At 42.3% G+C, this 16,283-nt stretch overlaps 1 protein-coding gene across 1 annotated transcript in view; it reads left to right on the forward strand.

Moving 5' to 3' along the window:
- The window catches only part of DNAJA2 (DnaJ heat shock protein family (Hsp40) member A2), an 11,476-nt gene extending 40 nt beyond the window's left edge, over positions 1-11,436 (forward strand). Inside the window, exons 1-9 of the mRNA XM_075576276.1 lie at positions 1-157; positions 3,701-3,760; positions 4,097-4,317; positions 6,182-6,262; positions 7,697-7,830; positions 8,426-8,622; positions 8,911-9,055; positions 9,273-9,400; positions 11,011-11,436. The exon at positions 1-157 is cut by the window's left edge and continues 40 nt beyond it. Coding sequence (XP_075432391.1) covers positions 80-157; positions 3,701-3,760; positions 4,097-4,317; positions 6,182-6,262; positions 7,697-7,830; positions 8,426-8,622; positions 8,911-9,055; positions 9,273-9,400; positions 11,011-11,199 — 1,233 coding nt within the window. The 5' untranslated portion in view covers positions 1-79 and the 3' untranslated portion in view covers positions 11,200-11,436. The remainder of the gene's footprint in view (positions 158-3,700; positions 3,761-4,096; positions 4,318-6,181; positions 6,263-7,696; positions 7,831-8,425; positions 8,623-8,910; positions 9,056-9,272; positions 9,401-11,010) is intronic.
- The last annotated feature ends 4,847 nt before the right edge of the window (positions 11,437-16,283 follow it).

Raw genomic sequence — 16,283 nt, forward strand, 5'->3', positions numbered from 1 at the left:
CGCGTTACCCGGCGCTGCTTCCCTCTTCCTGCCCGTTCCCCGAGCCGCCTCTCCCGGCACCTTCCCACCGCCTCCCGCCATGTCTAACGTCGCGGACACCAAGCTGTACGATATCCTCGGAGTGCCGCCCGGCGCCAGCGAGAACGAGCTGAAGAAGGTGAGGGGGGAAGGGCCTGGCCGGCTTCCCGAGGCCTACAGCCGCCCGAGCTAGGCCGCGGGGGGACAGTGTGAGGGCCGCGGGGGGACAGTGTGAGGGCCGCGGGGGGACAGTGTGAGGGCCGGGCCGCGGGGGGACAGTGTGAGGGCCGGGCCGCGGGGGGACAGTGTGAGGGCCGGGCCGCGGGGGGACTGTGTGAGAGCCGCGGGGCGACCGGGGGACAGTGTGAGGGCCGGGCCTCGGGGGGACAGTGTGAGGGCCAGGCCTCGGGGGGACAGTGTGAGGGCCGGGCCGCGGGGGGACTGTGTGAGAGCCGCGGGGGGACCGGGGGACAGTGAGAGCCGGGGATCAGTGAGCGTGTGGAAGCCGGGGAGCCCTCGGGACACGGGATGGGTGTGAGATCCGGCTCCGGGGGGGCACTGCAGATGGGAGACACCCCAGGCCTCACCGCCTCCTCCTTCATTGTGCTATTACTCAGCTGTTACTCGGGGCTGGTTACCCAGTAAGGGTTGGGCTAGGCCTCAAGCCCTTGGATAGGGAGGCAGAAGCCCTCGACTCCTCACTGGGGCGACTTAACCCTTCGGCTGCCAATGCGGTGCAGGCCCCTCAGCTGAGGGCGAAAGAGGGTTAATGACCTTGACCCAGATACCAGACCCTCCTCCAGCACCCACCAGACCCGGCCCGCCTTCCCCATCTACCAGACCCGGCCCGTGGTTTCTGCTCGCCTTAACGCATCCTAATGGGATCCAGGTGAAGGGCTGCGGTACTCATAGGATCCCCTAAGGGCCAGACGTGGGATCAGCCCGATCACGTCCCAGTTGCTGATTTATAATCTGCCTTTCCACCTGGACTTGTGTTTTTTTGGGGGTAATGGGGAGGTTTGTATTCTAATTTGCGCAATACAGTTTTTTTGTGGGTGGCTACTGAGATTCACAATGGGAAGGGGAGCCATATTTCCACAGCTCGCGTATATGTGGAAGGATAATAAGGTTGACGTCAGTGTGAGTTCATAAGGTTAAGGCTGAGGCAATATGACATTGGCTGCTTGCTGGTCAGACCCTGAGGGTGTCCAGGTATGTTAGTCATAAACCTCTAGATTGTAAGCTTCCAGGAGCAGGCTCTGTATTACCTTTTTGTATCTGCCTTTGTTTGTCCTTATTTGGTATGTTATTCTGCTTACAGTATGTAATTTATATAATTCTGTACCCCCATTTTACTGCTCTTTGGAATATGTTCATGCTTTTCAAATAAACATTTATAATGAGCCTACTCCATATACCGTTGTGCATTGCAAGCAGCCTATTTAAACTTGTACTGTGTATTACAAAGCAAAGACGTTGGAGTGTCTAAAAAAAACAGTGACTGGATATTGGTTTCTCTGCTCTTTGTTTTTAGACATTTAGTGGCCAGGAAACCGATTTTTAACAATTTGAACGCATCCACCGTTTATAAATTGTCGTATAATGTGTGTAATTATACACAGTGTATAATTATCTATAAATGTTCTTATTCATGTGAAGTTCCCAGGTGGCAGACAACAGGTTTAGTAATTTTTTAATATAAGACAAACATCTTATGCATGTGAAATGACAAAGTTGTGGTGGTTTCCAGTTAATTATTGGTTGTTATAAGGTTTTGTAAATTAAAGAATCTGGACTAATTAATTCTTTTACGGTCTTAACATTTGGTTTCAATCCATAAATTCGCTTTAGTGTGTTTATGAATGCCCTGTGCATTTATTTACGTTAAGGCAGCATCTCCATCTCTATCTACATGGTTAACTGGACATAGTTTGCAGTAGCTACAGTAAGATGACTGACCCATTGATGCAGATCTCGGGCTAAGGCCCCGCTGCACACGTTCACACGGCCGTCTTGCTTGCCGGCGGCGCGTGCAACTCGCTGCACTGCGGTCTACAGGAAACTTTTTTCTGAGCGGGTGGCGTGGCCAAAAACGGGTCGGCGCGGCAATGACGTGGGGTTGCGGGGCCATCACACTTTTTGTGCCAGGGGTTGCCTCCCCCCCCGCGTGCGTCTGCTGCTGCCTCTCCTCCTGGTGCCGACAAGCTCAGCAGCCGGAGCTGGCCGCAACCTGACAAGGGAAGATAATGAGGAGAGCATCTGTCCCCGGCCTGGGAGGGAGCAGGTGGGCTCCCTTTGTTGGTGCTGCAGAGTTCATTTGTACCAAGGCAGCACAGTCAAGGGACCAGAAGCCTCCCTCCCGTAGCTCCATACTGCTCCCGTCCTCATTGGCTCACTGCGAGACCACGTGACGCGGGGACAGCCAGACTGGAGGTATGGGGCTGGTGGCACGCACCGACCGCAGCGGGTCCTCAGTCTTAGGAGTTGGAGACCCAACAAATATTAGCCAGAGGACCATTTTTTGATTACACAATACAGTGGACGTTTGCTTTTTGTCTCTGTGATAACCACTTTGGTGACAGAGTACAGCAATGCATTGCTGATTTGCAAATAAAACCTACTGAGTGGTGTCTCTGGCACTGAAGATTTTGATAAGAGCAGAGTTTAAAATGAAAGTAAAAGTGGTGGAGGGATTTTTAACTGTTTTAAGTATTTGGGATTTTAGAAGTCACTGCTTACTTAATAATGTATATACAATTATGTTGGAGATATTTCACGGATTTGTAAAACCTTACAAGTGGACAAAGTTCCGTATATATCAAAATCCTTATGGCATAAGCCTGCAATCCTTAAGTTGATCAGATGAAATTGTTTAACAAATGTAGGTATTGGCAGTGTTCGTTTGTGTTGTCCAATCTGGGGAGTTAATCATTGGGAGATCATATCAATTCACACACTGCTGCTATTTACAGGCGCTGTTCAGAATTAAAATACAAAACTGAAGATGCATTTTATATTTTTATATCACATAGGGGCTTGTAACTGTGATACTAGGTGGTGACTTTATAGTTTGGTTAAGAGAACCCCAAAAATGGTGTGTGCAAAAAAAAACCCACTAATAGCAGTGTTGCCAGGGCATGGGTTAGGTACAAATATTTGGCAAGTATGGAATCGAACATTATGGTCACTGCAAGTCGCAGAAGGACCCTTTTCATCCACTGGCCGTTTCGCCAAGAAGGTAAGCTAACTTGTGGGGTTTTTAGGGTAAGGTAAGAGGCTTACCTTGGTGGCGAGATGTCCCTGCGGCAAGGTGCGTGTTGGCTAAACCGTCGGTGCCTTGGTTGTGGCAAAACTGCTGTGACCAAATGTCCTAGACTGTGGCAAGTACACCTATTGCGTGCCAGGGCAATCATGGGTGCTAGTGCAGATATTTAGAAATGCCCCTTCCAATCAAGTGAAAATTAGCACACATAAAAGGGCTTATATCGAATCTGACTTGCTCTTTGGTACTATAAAAAATATAACCATTTAGATTGTTGCCTTATCGTAGAAGAAAAATAAGCGGCTGTAAAGAATGTTTAACCTTGACTTTCAATTATCATTTTATGTTCTCCCAAAAGGTCACGTAGAAGCTCTTCTGTTTTATTAATCCGATATCACTTGTGTTCTTTCTCCCTACCAGGCATACAGAAAGTTGGCCAAGGAATACCACCCAGATAAGAATCCAAATGCTGGCGATAAGGTAATTAATTTTGATGAAACCTTTCTAGAGCATATTGTTTTATGAGAAGGATATTATGCATGTTTATCTGCGGTGTTGTAAATGCTGTATGTGAATTATCATGTTAAAATGTCAGTAATGTGCTTTGCTCTGTGAGTTGAAATGTTCCATGTCTCCTGATTGAATGATTAACATAGCATGCAATAAACTACTCAATTGATGCTAGAAAATACTGCATGCGCAAAGAGTAAGAAGCGTCAGATTTAAACTCTTCAATTTTTGGTATGCTGAAAGATAATACAGTTCCATTAAAAATGCAACCCCCCTCCCCCCCCCACATCCTCTTTATCATTGCAGTTCAAAGAAATAAGTTTTGCGTATGAAGTTCTGTCTAACCCAGAGAAGCGCGAGCAATATGATCGATATGGGGAGCAGGGACTGCGGGAAGGCAGTGGGGGAAGTGGCATGGATGACATATTTTCTCATATATTCGGCGGAGGCTTGTTTGGGTTCATGGGTGGGCAGAATCGGAGTCGCAATGGGAGACGAAGGGGAGAGGACATGATGCACCCTCTGAAGTGAGTATCCATATTTTGAGAAGTCCATCTTATGATGAATGTTCACCAGTAATCATAAATAATTATCAACTTTCATATCTGTAAATGTTATGACCACTTCTGCAAACTTTATGAATGAGAACTCACTACTCCATAGTTCTGTTCCAATGTTATATTCATGTGGCCTTTGTATGAGTTAGAGGGTCCTCTGCTTGAGTTATATGACTAGGATCCTCTATAAAGTGGGGTTGGCCCAAAACATACTACACATTCCACCGTAACCCATAGTTCTTTGAACACTTGTTTTTCTAATCACGATATTGACAATTTGGAAACTAGTAACACAAAATGCTTCCTTTGCTAACTTTTCAATATAACTGTTTACAGAGATTGCTGTCCTTTTCTAAAATCTAGAACTGATAATTAGTTTATAATTAGTAGCCACTTTGTTTACATTTTAAACCACTAAGTGGAAATGTGGTAGCCAATTTTTTGCCACGGAATGCTTTGTTGTATCTCACAGCGGTATCTATGGTTTAAGAGGTTAGAGGCCCGAATACATATATTGAATGAGGTTTGTGCTTTTAAATACATTTCTACTGTTTCTTTCCAAGCAATGTTGATATAATTCACAGGTCTTGATATTTAATAGCAGTCAATAATACCCAAATCTGCGCCTCGGAGCTCATTTTGGGATGATTACGTAAGCCAATGTAACATTGAGCTATCTCCCAGTCTACCTTGAACAGTTTTGTTTTAATAATTGGGTTTTCTGTTTTGAGTATACCACATGAAAACTATTGTGATGAGCAGAAATGTGGCAAGTTTTCCCTTTATTTTAGTTATAAAATATTTTACCAGGATGTTAATGCTCGTTTTCAAGTATGTCCTTTAAAAAAACCACAGAAGCACTTGCTCCCCAGTTAGATGCAATGGAAGGAACCCTGCTGCATGTTCATTGGATCTAATGTTGCTCACAGGAATTGGTGTAACAGGGGTATGCTCTCTCTCTTTTATTTTTTTTAGTTTAAAGCTATGGGGTTGAAAAGGAAGGTGTGAAAGTGGCAAACTATTGCTTTTAAAAAATATATTTAACAATATTTTCCTCCTTGGTGCTCACCCTCTGTTGATCCCGGCATGTCAAAGCTGGATCCACGTGAACATGAACAAGTATTAGAAATAGAGTAAGCACATACATGTATGGTCTGAAGAAAGAACTAGATACAGGCATACCCCGGTTTAAGGACACTCAGTTTAAGTACACTCGCGAGTAAATACATATCGCCCAATAGGCAAACGGCACCTCACGCATGCGCCTGTCATCACGTCCTGAACAGCAATACCGGCTCCCTACCTGTACCGAAGCTTGCGCAAGTGGGGAGACTATAGAGCCTGTTACACATGCGTTATTTACATCAGTTATGCTCGTATATGACAATTGCTGTACAGTACATGCATCGATAAGTGGAAAAAAGGTAGTGCTTCACTTTAAGTACATTATCGCTTTACATACATGCTCCGGTCCCATTGCGTACGTTAATGCGGGGTATGCCTGTAGTCCAGAAACGTTACACTATATGTATTATATGTATGCCTGCTCTGTTGCCTTAATCCAATAGAAGTTTATTTATACTCAACCTAAGGCTCCTGTGTGCTTCCTCTATTTCCAATACTTGTTCATAAAGCTCTGGGGTTAAATCGCAACTGTGGTAGCCGTACTGCAGTGACACTATATTACACCTACATCATCATTGTAAAAAATGTAACGTCACGTGTACACCGCCAAAGAGTATTGATTTTAAGGTAGTCTGTTTCTGAAATAGCCTTGAGCAGTTGGTATTCTTTATTGCTTTGAACAAGGGCTTTATTCTTTTTATCTCCACAGAGTGTCTTTAGAAGATCTATACAATGGCAAGACAACCAAACTTCAACTTAGCAAGAATGTTCTGTGTAGCTCTTGTAGTGGGTATGTTGACATTTTGTTGTTATTTCCAGTTAACATATATGTCTAAATATTTTACCCCTTAATAATGAATAATTATTAGAGGCAGTTGTTTACACCCCCATTTTATAAGGTGGGAATGCCCTGGTTCCCCCTGAGACATGCCACTTGTCAGCTCTGAGAATGCCCCCGTTGCTTAGATACTTACTGGTGAAGTTACCAGCTTTAAATCTCCCTATAGGGAAATGTTGCCAAATCGTGGGCCAATATGAAGCTTCAACATCTACGGTTGTGGCTTCCTATTGGATGGTCATTTAAATCCCCTTTTAGAACCAAGAAGTAATGCTTGTACCTGTAATAAGTATCTCGGGCCAAGCGGTTCTTACCTGCTGTCAGATTCTATGCCATTCTGCCGTGCATTGTTTTGCAGTGGCAAATAACTAGAGATCGACCCTGCATCTGACTGTCCTCTGTTGTTAAATTGCTTTTCTTGGAAGGAAGCAATTAATGTCACTATCAGTTCCATTTAAGAAGATATTGGTGTTCAAATAAATCATTTTAATTGGACAGCACAAGTATGTATGTATACAGAAAAGCGTACTCCGAACTTAGATAATGGTAAAAATGATATTCAACCCGCCAATATAATTAGATCTGAGGAGAGGGATATAACAATAGGTCCATGCAAACAAAGGGGAAGTGGAGTCCAGTTCCAATGGACTAACGAAGTCCATAGATGGATGGGTACCCCACAAATCAAAGCACTGGGGTAATTGGTTGGGTAAACGAATATGATGGAGCAACATGTCGGGACTGCTATGAACCCTTTCTCAAGCTTCCAACGCTATTCTGACACAATTATACTGGTAAAAACGTCCACCCCGTTTCTTGTTAATCATGGCTTTATTAGCAGCAACAAGGCACCTCTATGGTTTTTGTTGCTGCGGTTTAATTAAACTGTGCAGAATCTGGCGGCACCAGAGTGCTACCAGACCCCTGGCACTTCTGCACCATGTGATTGGGCAGACTGCTCCGGCATATGTAGGCAATCTGCCTCTAAAGAATGGGTAAGTGCCCATGACCTATCTTGTACAGCATAAGGGCCTCTGACGTGCCAGGTATGTCATTGTAGCACTAAGTGTTAAAAGAGAATATTTCTAAAACTGGGCCCAGAAGTACCCAAACAGGAAAATAACAATGCAAAAAAACCCAACCCCAAAGCCTCGTTAGTGGCCTTTAAACCCAAGAACGTGCGCATCACCTGTATGATTTGAGGGAAGCGGGTTCCAGGACATTTTACAGTGGAAGCTATTTTTAAAACGCGTTGAAAGGCAAATTGACACCCATCTGGGGGCAATAGAAAACATTAGGACAGTAGCATGTGTGATTGTAATCTAAACTAAATGTGTGTGTATTATGTTTATAAATATATACATTGTATGTGTTTTTTGCCTTTAGTCAAGGTGGTAAAACTGGTGCTGTTCAAAAATGTTCAGCTTGCCGAGGTCGAGGTGTGCGTATCATGATAAGGCAGCTGGCTCCAGGGATGGTGCAGCAGATGCAGTCTGTGTGCTCAGATTGTAATGGTGAAGGTACAGAAACGATTCCTTTTTTAGCTCTGGACTGTTTATTCTTAAACTCTTAGTTGATCTTGAAATCCAATTTACAATAATTTCCTATGTTGCCAGTGTCTCACTTCAATGCAGTGAAGGGCCAGGTTTTTAAAGTATCCCTATGCTTTGGCATGCAAAGCAGTATTAAATAATTCCTTCTGCACTAGTTCTCAGCCCTCCTGTCTTTGTTGTGATGTCCTCTACTTTGTTACACACTTTCCTCTTTCCCTCTTGTAAGTATTTAATCTGTAGCTTGGTTTAACGAATAACTGACCAGGAAGTAAGCTGCAATCCTATAAGGAGTGATGTCCGTGAGCTGCAACCCGCTAGGAGGGACATGTAGCCAGCCCACTGCGTGTTATGCTATGAAGGGACATAAAAAGGAACAGATCTTTCCAATGTAAATAAACTGTTAAGCTCAAAATGGACGATATGGATTCTCTGCTATTATGAAGAAAAGCCAGAGTGCCGGCTGCTTCATGAAGCTTGGTTATGGTGTTTAGTTTAAAAATGAATGCATCTTATAATATTGCTGATTTGCTAAAAAAAAAAAAAAATCCTCTCCCTCCTACAGGAGAAGTAATTAATGAAAAAGATCGCTGTAAAAAATGTGAAGGCAAGAAAGTGATTAAAGAAGTTAAGATCCTTGAGGTGCACGTGGACAAAGGCATGAAGCATGGTCAGAGGATCACATTTACTGGAGAAGCAGACCAAGCCCCTGGAGTAGAAGCTGGTGATATTGTCCTGGTGCTACAAGAAAGGGAGAATGAGGTATGTAATGATACATGGCGCTGTACAACCTCTACCCCTAATTAAACATCGGATCTCCCCCGATTTAAGTCGATCACATGTTTAATGATGCCGTACAACAGACTGTCCTGTCTGTCCCACTGGGTCCTTTATCTTGGTGACATACAGATGTAGCAATACTTGATGTATGGATAATTTCATATGCCACTTCAAATGGTGAGGGCATTGTGGATGTTGGTAAATGCTGGTGACCTCATTGTGTTGTCTGCAGGATATAAATGATCTAGTGTTTTAACCCTTACTTTTCAGGTGTTTCAAAGGGATGGGAATGACTTGCATATGACACACAAGATTGGACTTGTTGAAGCTCTCTGTGGCTTTCAATTTAATTTTAAGCACCTTGATAGCCGTCAAATTGTTGTGAAATACGCTCCTGGAAAAGTTATTGAACCAGGTAACGATTTATGTTTGGTGTTGACGTCTGTGCAAAATTCTTACATTGCTTTGTTTGTTTTCCCCTCATCATACCCACTTAGACTTGTAACTGTTTTGAAACTCTGTAAATGCTTCTGAACAGAACAATGTGCATTCAAATTAATCTTTCCTTCAGTGTTAAGGAGGGGAATTTAAATTTGACATGGCTAACGTTTGTACCCACTCCCAATTCGCAGGCTCTGTCCGTGTCGTGCGAGGTGAAGGCATGCCGCAATATCGCAACCCCTTTGAAAAAGGGGATCTGTACATTAAATTTGAAGTGCAGTTTCCAGAGAACAACTGGATTAATCCAGAAAAGCTTACTGTAAGTAATATTATTTTGGTACTATCTATCTTTCCTGACAAAGTGGATGCATCACATTGATACATTTACTTATCAGTACAGTTAACTAAATGTATTTTCCAGACCTGCATTGTACATGGTTGATTTTATATGTGAAACTCCATGCACAAGTAAGGGAGAGAGTAGTCATGACCACTAGTTGGCTATTAAATGGCATCTTTTCAGAATCTTTACAATTGCAGTTTAAACACGTTGTTGGAGAAGCTGGAAAGGCTTTGGGGCCCTGCTTAAGCCATGGTGGCCAGTCTGTTTTTTTCTTTCCATAATCACACAGCATGTTAATTTGAATTGTAGGCAATTGATTAATTAGCCAATATGAATTTGTGGAATGGTATTGGCAGTGTTTGTAAAGCACGGCCCAGTGACTTGATTGGTATTTTTTTCTATTGGGTAGTATAGTATAATTTAACATAAATATAGAAAACTAGTCTAAAGAAAATGTAATCTACTTTAATACAAATTCGATAACTGTAAAAGTTTTTCAATAGTCAGAAATGTTGATCAATATTTCTTAAACTAAAAATATTATTCATCCAATGGGTGGTGAAGTTGAGTTAATATTTCGAACAAAAATTCCAAATGCTTTGACAATCAGTGAAACTTTACAAAATCTATTTTGTTGACATGAGAACACACAAAAAAAGAAAAATGCGCATGAGGTGAGTAACGTGTATGAAAACATAGACAATTAAATTATTACTTGTGAGTAAATACAGGCTCTATGGTCGTAGCCCGTAAGTGGAAGGAGTCCTATCTACCAGGTGTTAAGTGACAACCTGCAAGCGCAACAAGCGGACGCCTGAAAACTAGGGGGAAAAAAACTCCAAGGGACCAATGGCACGAGAAAGAGGCCAGAAGTGACGTATCTGCTACCCAGTATTTCCCCAGAATTCAGGGGATCCTTTTATCTTGATGACGTACAGATGTAGCCAGAGTTACAGGGGAACTTGGTACCTTTTGGCATACGAAAGGCACAAAGCATTCTGGGTAGCAGACGTCACTTCCATCCCTCCACTCGTGCCATTGGTCTATTGGAGTTCCCTTCTTCCTACTCTTTGGGTGTCCGCTTGCAGGTCACCGCCTAACTCCTGGTGGATGGTACTCCTTCCACTTACAGGCTTTGACAAGAGCCAGCTTGTACATACTCGCCTGTGACAACTGAATTGTCTATTTTAATACAATTCTTTTTACTCTCCTCGTGCACTTGTGTTCTTTTTTTTTTTTTTTTTTTGTGTGTGGTTGGGGAAGGATCACCCCAAAAAGAAAAGCTGCAAGAGGTTTCCTGGAGGATTCCGCAATGATATACAGTCGGTTAGTATTTTTTTTTTATGCCAAAGAGTCCCTTGTTTGACATCATGAGAACATTGGAAACTGTACAGCAGTAACGCACTCCAGTCTTGAGTACCACTGTAATCACAAGACACTGAGCATAAGTCAATTGCAGAATCGACAAATTTAATGTTATGCAGTCTGACATTGTCCTAATGGGCCCTTTAATTTGGTGACATGTATTTTTCTTAAGATTCGCAGCTGAAAATTTCTGTTGATTGATTATTTTTTTTTCCATTTAGGAGCTTGAAGATCTTCTTCCAGGCAGACCAGAAGTCTCCATGGTCACTGGCGAAACAGAGGAAGTGGACCTACAGGAATTTGACAACACTCGTGGCTCAGCAGGCGGTCAGAGACGCGAAGCTTACAACGATAGCTCTGATGATGAAAGCAGCCATCATGGCCCAGGAGTACAGTGCGCACACCAGTAAAGATTTGTAAATAAGTTGCACAAAGGATTTTCTTTAAACATTTTTGCCTGGTTTTTGTTTCTGCAATCCGGCTGAATTGCCCAAACAATCGACACCCGATGGACATCTCTGTTGCTGTATGTGTAACTTTTAAATTGGTTATATAGTATTTACAGTGTATAATTTAAACTAACCACAAAGCTTACATGCAGTTTTGACTGTTCTATAGCAAAATAAACACTCAAAAGGAAGACCAGACGCGAGGCTTTAAGTTTCAGTCCTTGTACCCACGCTTGATTTTTACCGGTTTGTGTAGATTTTACGTTTCATATTTTAAATTCATACTCTACATTGTAAAGAAAACTGTGTACAATTTTGTCCTGGTGTTTTTGTATTTTGGCTGCACTTGCATAAGCTGCTACTGATGGAATAAATTCCCCAGCCTGTATCTATCACTTAGATGCATGGTAACTAAGTGGGTGGGGCACAAAGGTTGAACATAGACATGGAACAGAGGTGAGGATGGAACAAAAGTGCTCAAGGGTTTATTTTTATTTTTTTGTTTTCCCCCTCTCTCTTACCATCTTGTCATAGGTTTATCAAATGAAGTAATAAAAGCAGTTGGTGTATAATAATTTCCCTCGTCGCATATATATATGCATCATGACTATAAACCCATTCTGCAAACATGCAATTCCATTTTTTCACAAACTTTAATCTACCCACTGTCGTCCCTTAACTTTTTTTTGCCTCCCCTTTTTTTAATTGACGGTGCTTTCATTTTTTTCGGTAACATGCCCAGTATATCTCTAATCTATATCCCCCACAATATTTAAAGATAAATACTTGTAAGGCCTTTTACGTGTACAAATAAATAGTATTGATCTAAATTATTCCAATATGCTAGTCCTAAAACATCTGTCTTTTCACACATCCCCGCACATATATTATTATATTATATATTTTTTTTATGATATTGAATTGTGAGTATTTACCCTTTTACTGATGCAGCGGCCGTTATTCGAACACTTCACGCCTCATGTACATCGGAATCCAGATTTGAAACCGCGGGATGAATTCCAGCCTCCCCGCACTAAGATGCGAGCGCGGAGAGAGCAAAAAATTGAATTTTAGTGTTCTGGCTTTTAAAAACATGAAATTGACACAGTAGCACAGTACTGTACACATTACAATTCATCCATTTTATTGCAAACGAAGAAACCGAATCCATGAATTTCAAACAAAACATCCGCGATAAGCGCGGGTGCCTGGGGCGATTAGCCGCGTTTCATGCTGCGTGGGGAACAGCAGAGAACTCAAAATCGGTGCCGTGATGTGTTCGAATAACGGCCGCTGCATCAGTACATTGCATTACCATGTGTGATTTTTATTTGTATTTCTTTTTGAGAACTTAACTCTGGTATAGCTTATCGAGTAACTACATGGATCACATATACTTTTAACCTAATTGGAATATGCTTTAGGGAGATATAGTAGGAGGGGGTTGGGGGGGGGGTGGGGGCATAAGGGACATATATTATAAATATTGCCTTGAAATTCACTGCCATGCCAGGATGCTATTGAGTCTTTTCGCTTGGATTTAAGTTTAAAAATCCATCCCATTCATGTATTGGAGTTACAAAAGGTGGCAGTTGAACATGAAACTGCCAAGCAAACCATGCTAATGATAGTGTTCGAACTGCATCAAAGGTAAAAGCTACCTGGTAATTTGGCTGGCTTCCGTAGAGAAGTGTTTATTTGCCAATTGAGCTTCAGTATGTAATGCAAAGTAGCAAACAGCAAATGGTATAATGACAATGGTGTAAAACTATTTAAAAATAAAAAAATAAAATAATTATATAGCAACACCTATACCCAATGTTAACTAGATACAGTATATTAAAAAAAAATGTAAACTTAAATCCATTAAGAAATGTACTGTTGCAATAAAGTGATGCTTGTACCATAAGCTATATGAGTAGCTGAGTTGTGGCTAGCTCCTGTAGCTATAGAAACAACATCCAGCTGCAATTTAGTAATCAAATGTAATTATTGCAGTATGCTAATTAAAAGGTGGTTGTGATCCTTATCCAGTGATATACATTTAAATCCCCAATATATAGTTATAGTACATGAGATTGAAAAAAGACGTATGTCCATCAAGTTCAGCCTATGCTAAATTTAGACAACAGATACTTTATCCTATATCTATACTTACTTATTGATCCAGAAGAAGGCAAACAAAAAACCCCAGAGTCATATCATCCAATGATACTGTATCTCATAAGGGTAAAAGAAAATTCCTTCCTGACTTCAAGAATTGGCAATCAGATTACTCCCTGGATCAACATTCTTCCCATGTATAATTATTTGGTATATCCCTGTATACCTTTCCTTTCTAAAAAGATGTCCAATTTATTTTATTTTTAAACAAATCTATTGTATCTGCCATCAGTCCCCATGGATAATGAATTCCGCATTCTAACTGCCCTTACTGTAAAGAACCCTTTCCTTTGTTGCTGGTGAAATCTCCTTTCCTCCAACCTTAAGGAATGCCCCCGAGTCCTTTGTACTGCCCGTGGGATGAATAGTTCTTTTTAAAGCTCCTTGTACTGTCCCCGAATATATTTGTATATAGTTATCATATCCCCTCTTAGGCTAAGTCCCCGCTAGCGCTGAGCGGGCGGCGCTTGCGGAGGAGACATATATAGATATATGCAAGTCCCCGCTCACGCGGCGCTCGTGCACACGCTCAGCTGCGATCGGCGCTTAGATAAACAAAAAAAATCTACACTTATCCGTGCGCTCAACTCCCCGCAATGCCCCGCACCCACGTACAACAGGACACCCGGCACTCATGCTTGGAGATCTCTCCAAGCATGTGTGCGCTCAGCGCCAGCAGGGACTTGGCCTTAGATGCCTCTTTTCTAATGTAAATAAATCTAATTTAGCTAGCCTCTCCTCGGTGTGGAGTCTCTTCAAGGTGTGGTGTTACTTAAGTAATCCCCGAAGAACAGGGCATTATTGGCCAGTAATGCCCTGTTCTGAGGGGATTATTACTATTATAGGCTAAATGTAGGCTTATCTAATTTTTTGAATTTTTCATAAAAAAAGATACATTTTTGTAGTCATATTGTTTTTTATCAGCATGATCAGCATTATGCTTTTACTGCAAGTTTATTAAAAGGAAATTGTACACACACACACACACTGCAACCCCCCCTCCATATACACAAACACACTGCACCCCCTACACACTGTGCAACCCCCCTCTACACCCACAAAACACACTACAGCCCTCGTCCACCCTCTACACACACAACACACAGCAACCCCCCTCTACACCCACAAAACACTGCAGAGACACACCAACAAAACAGACTGCTGCCCCCTCTACATCCATAAAACACACACCAGCAGCCCCCTTCTACACCCACTGCAGTCCCCATGTAAACCCACACTGCAGACACACACAAAACAGTCTGCACCCCTCCACCCACAAAACACACTGCAGCCCCCCCTCTACAGCCACTAAACACTGTAGACACACAAACCAACAGACTCTGCCAGCTCTACATCCACACAACACACTCTGCAGCCCCCCTCTGCCACTACAAAACACACACTGCAGTGATACACACAAATCAACAAAACAGACACTGCCACCTCTACAAAGCACACACCAGCAGCCCCCCCCCTCTACACCCATTGCAGACCCCTGTAAACCGACACACTGCAGACACACAAACCAACAAAACATTATGCACCCCTCCTCCACCCACAAAACACACACTGAAGACACACACACACTGCAGCACCTCCTCTACACCAACAGAAGATACACCACTAATAAAACACTCTGCTGGCCCCCTTTACACCTATAAAACACACACTGACACACAAACCTTTCCCCTCCCTCTCCTGTGCGGAGCTTTCTGTGGGCAGGGAGGGGGAGGAGTCAGTGCCTTCTGTCTAATCACCTCCTCTGGTGATTCAACAAACTGAATTTTGGGGAATGGGTGTAGGTGATTGCTGTAGGTGAGACATAACCTTTAGAAGGTACAGTGATCTGACCCCGATTAGCTATTTGCACTCATTTGTTAAAGGTCCAACCACATGTAGCCAGACAATTTTTTTCTTCTAAAGAATAGAACAGATCTTCTAAACAAATTGCACAAAGCCAATAGCACAGATTGACTGTAAATAAGAGCAAATTTGACTCTTTGTGAATGAGAACTGAAAGCTGATTGGCTGAAAAACTTGGCAAGCTGCCAAAAATTCCAGGCCATTACTGGTTGGATAATGCCTGGAATTTTAACCAATCAGAGAGCAGGGGTTTCAATAATGCCCGGAATTTACCAGCTTTAGCCTATAATGCTTTGTAAAGGGGCATAATTATATTAACTTCCCTTCCATCCATGCTTGTTTGACTTTGCAGCTACTGCATGACTTTGAGCACTATTGCTAATCCTGCTGTGTACAAGCACTCCTAAATCCTTCTCCATCAAGGATTCCCCCAATTTATCCCAATTTAATTTGTAAGTCGCCTGTTTATTCTTGCTTCTAAAATGCATAACCTTACATTTATCTATTAAACCGCATCTGCCATTTACCTGCCCAAGTTTCCAGTCTCCAAGTCCTTCTGGAGCGAAATTACATCCTTCTCTGATTCTATTACCTTACACAATTTAGTATCATCAGCAAAGATGGAGACTTTGCTCTCGATGCCATGCTCAAGGTCATTAATAAACAAGTTAAAAAGCAGGGGATCTAGTACCGATCCCTGAGGTACTCCACTCATGACCTTAGCCCAATTTGTTTTATTTTGTACACCAACCTCGTGTGCAACCGTATGAAAAGCATTTGCAAAATTTAAGTAGACCACATCAACTGCATTACCCTGGTCTAAATTCCTACTTACATCCTCAAAGAATCAAATAAAAGTTAGTTTGGCAAGATCTATCCTTCATAAATCCATGCTGACTATTACTAATAATTTTGTTTTCCATTAGGTATTCCTGAATATTATCCCGTATTAAACCTTCAAGTAGTTTCCCCACTATTGAAGTCAGGCTTACAGGTCTGTAATTCTCCGGCTGTGATCT

This window comes from Ascaphus truei, chromosome 19 (assembly GCF_040206685.1).
Source record: "Ascaphus truei isolate aAscTru1 chromosome 19, aAscTru1.hap1, whole genome shotgun sequence".
Classification (NCBI taxonomy): domain Eukaryota; kingdom Metazoa; phylum Chordata; class Amphibia; order Anura; family Ascaphidae; genus Ascaphus; species Ascaphus truei.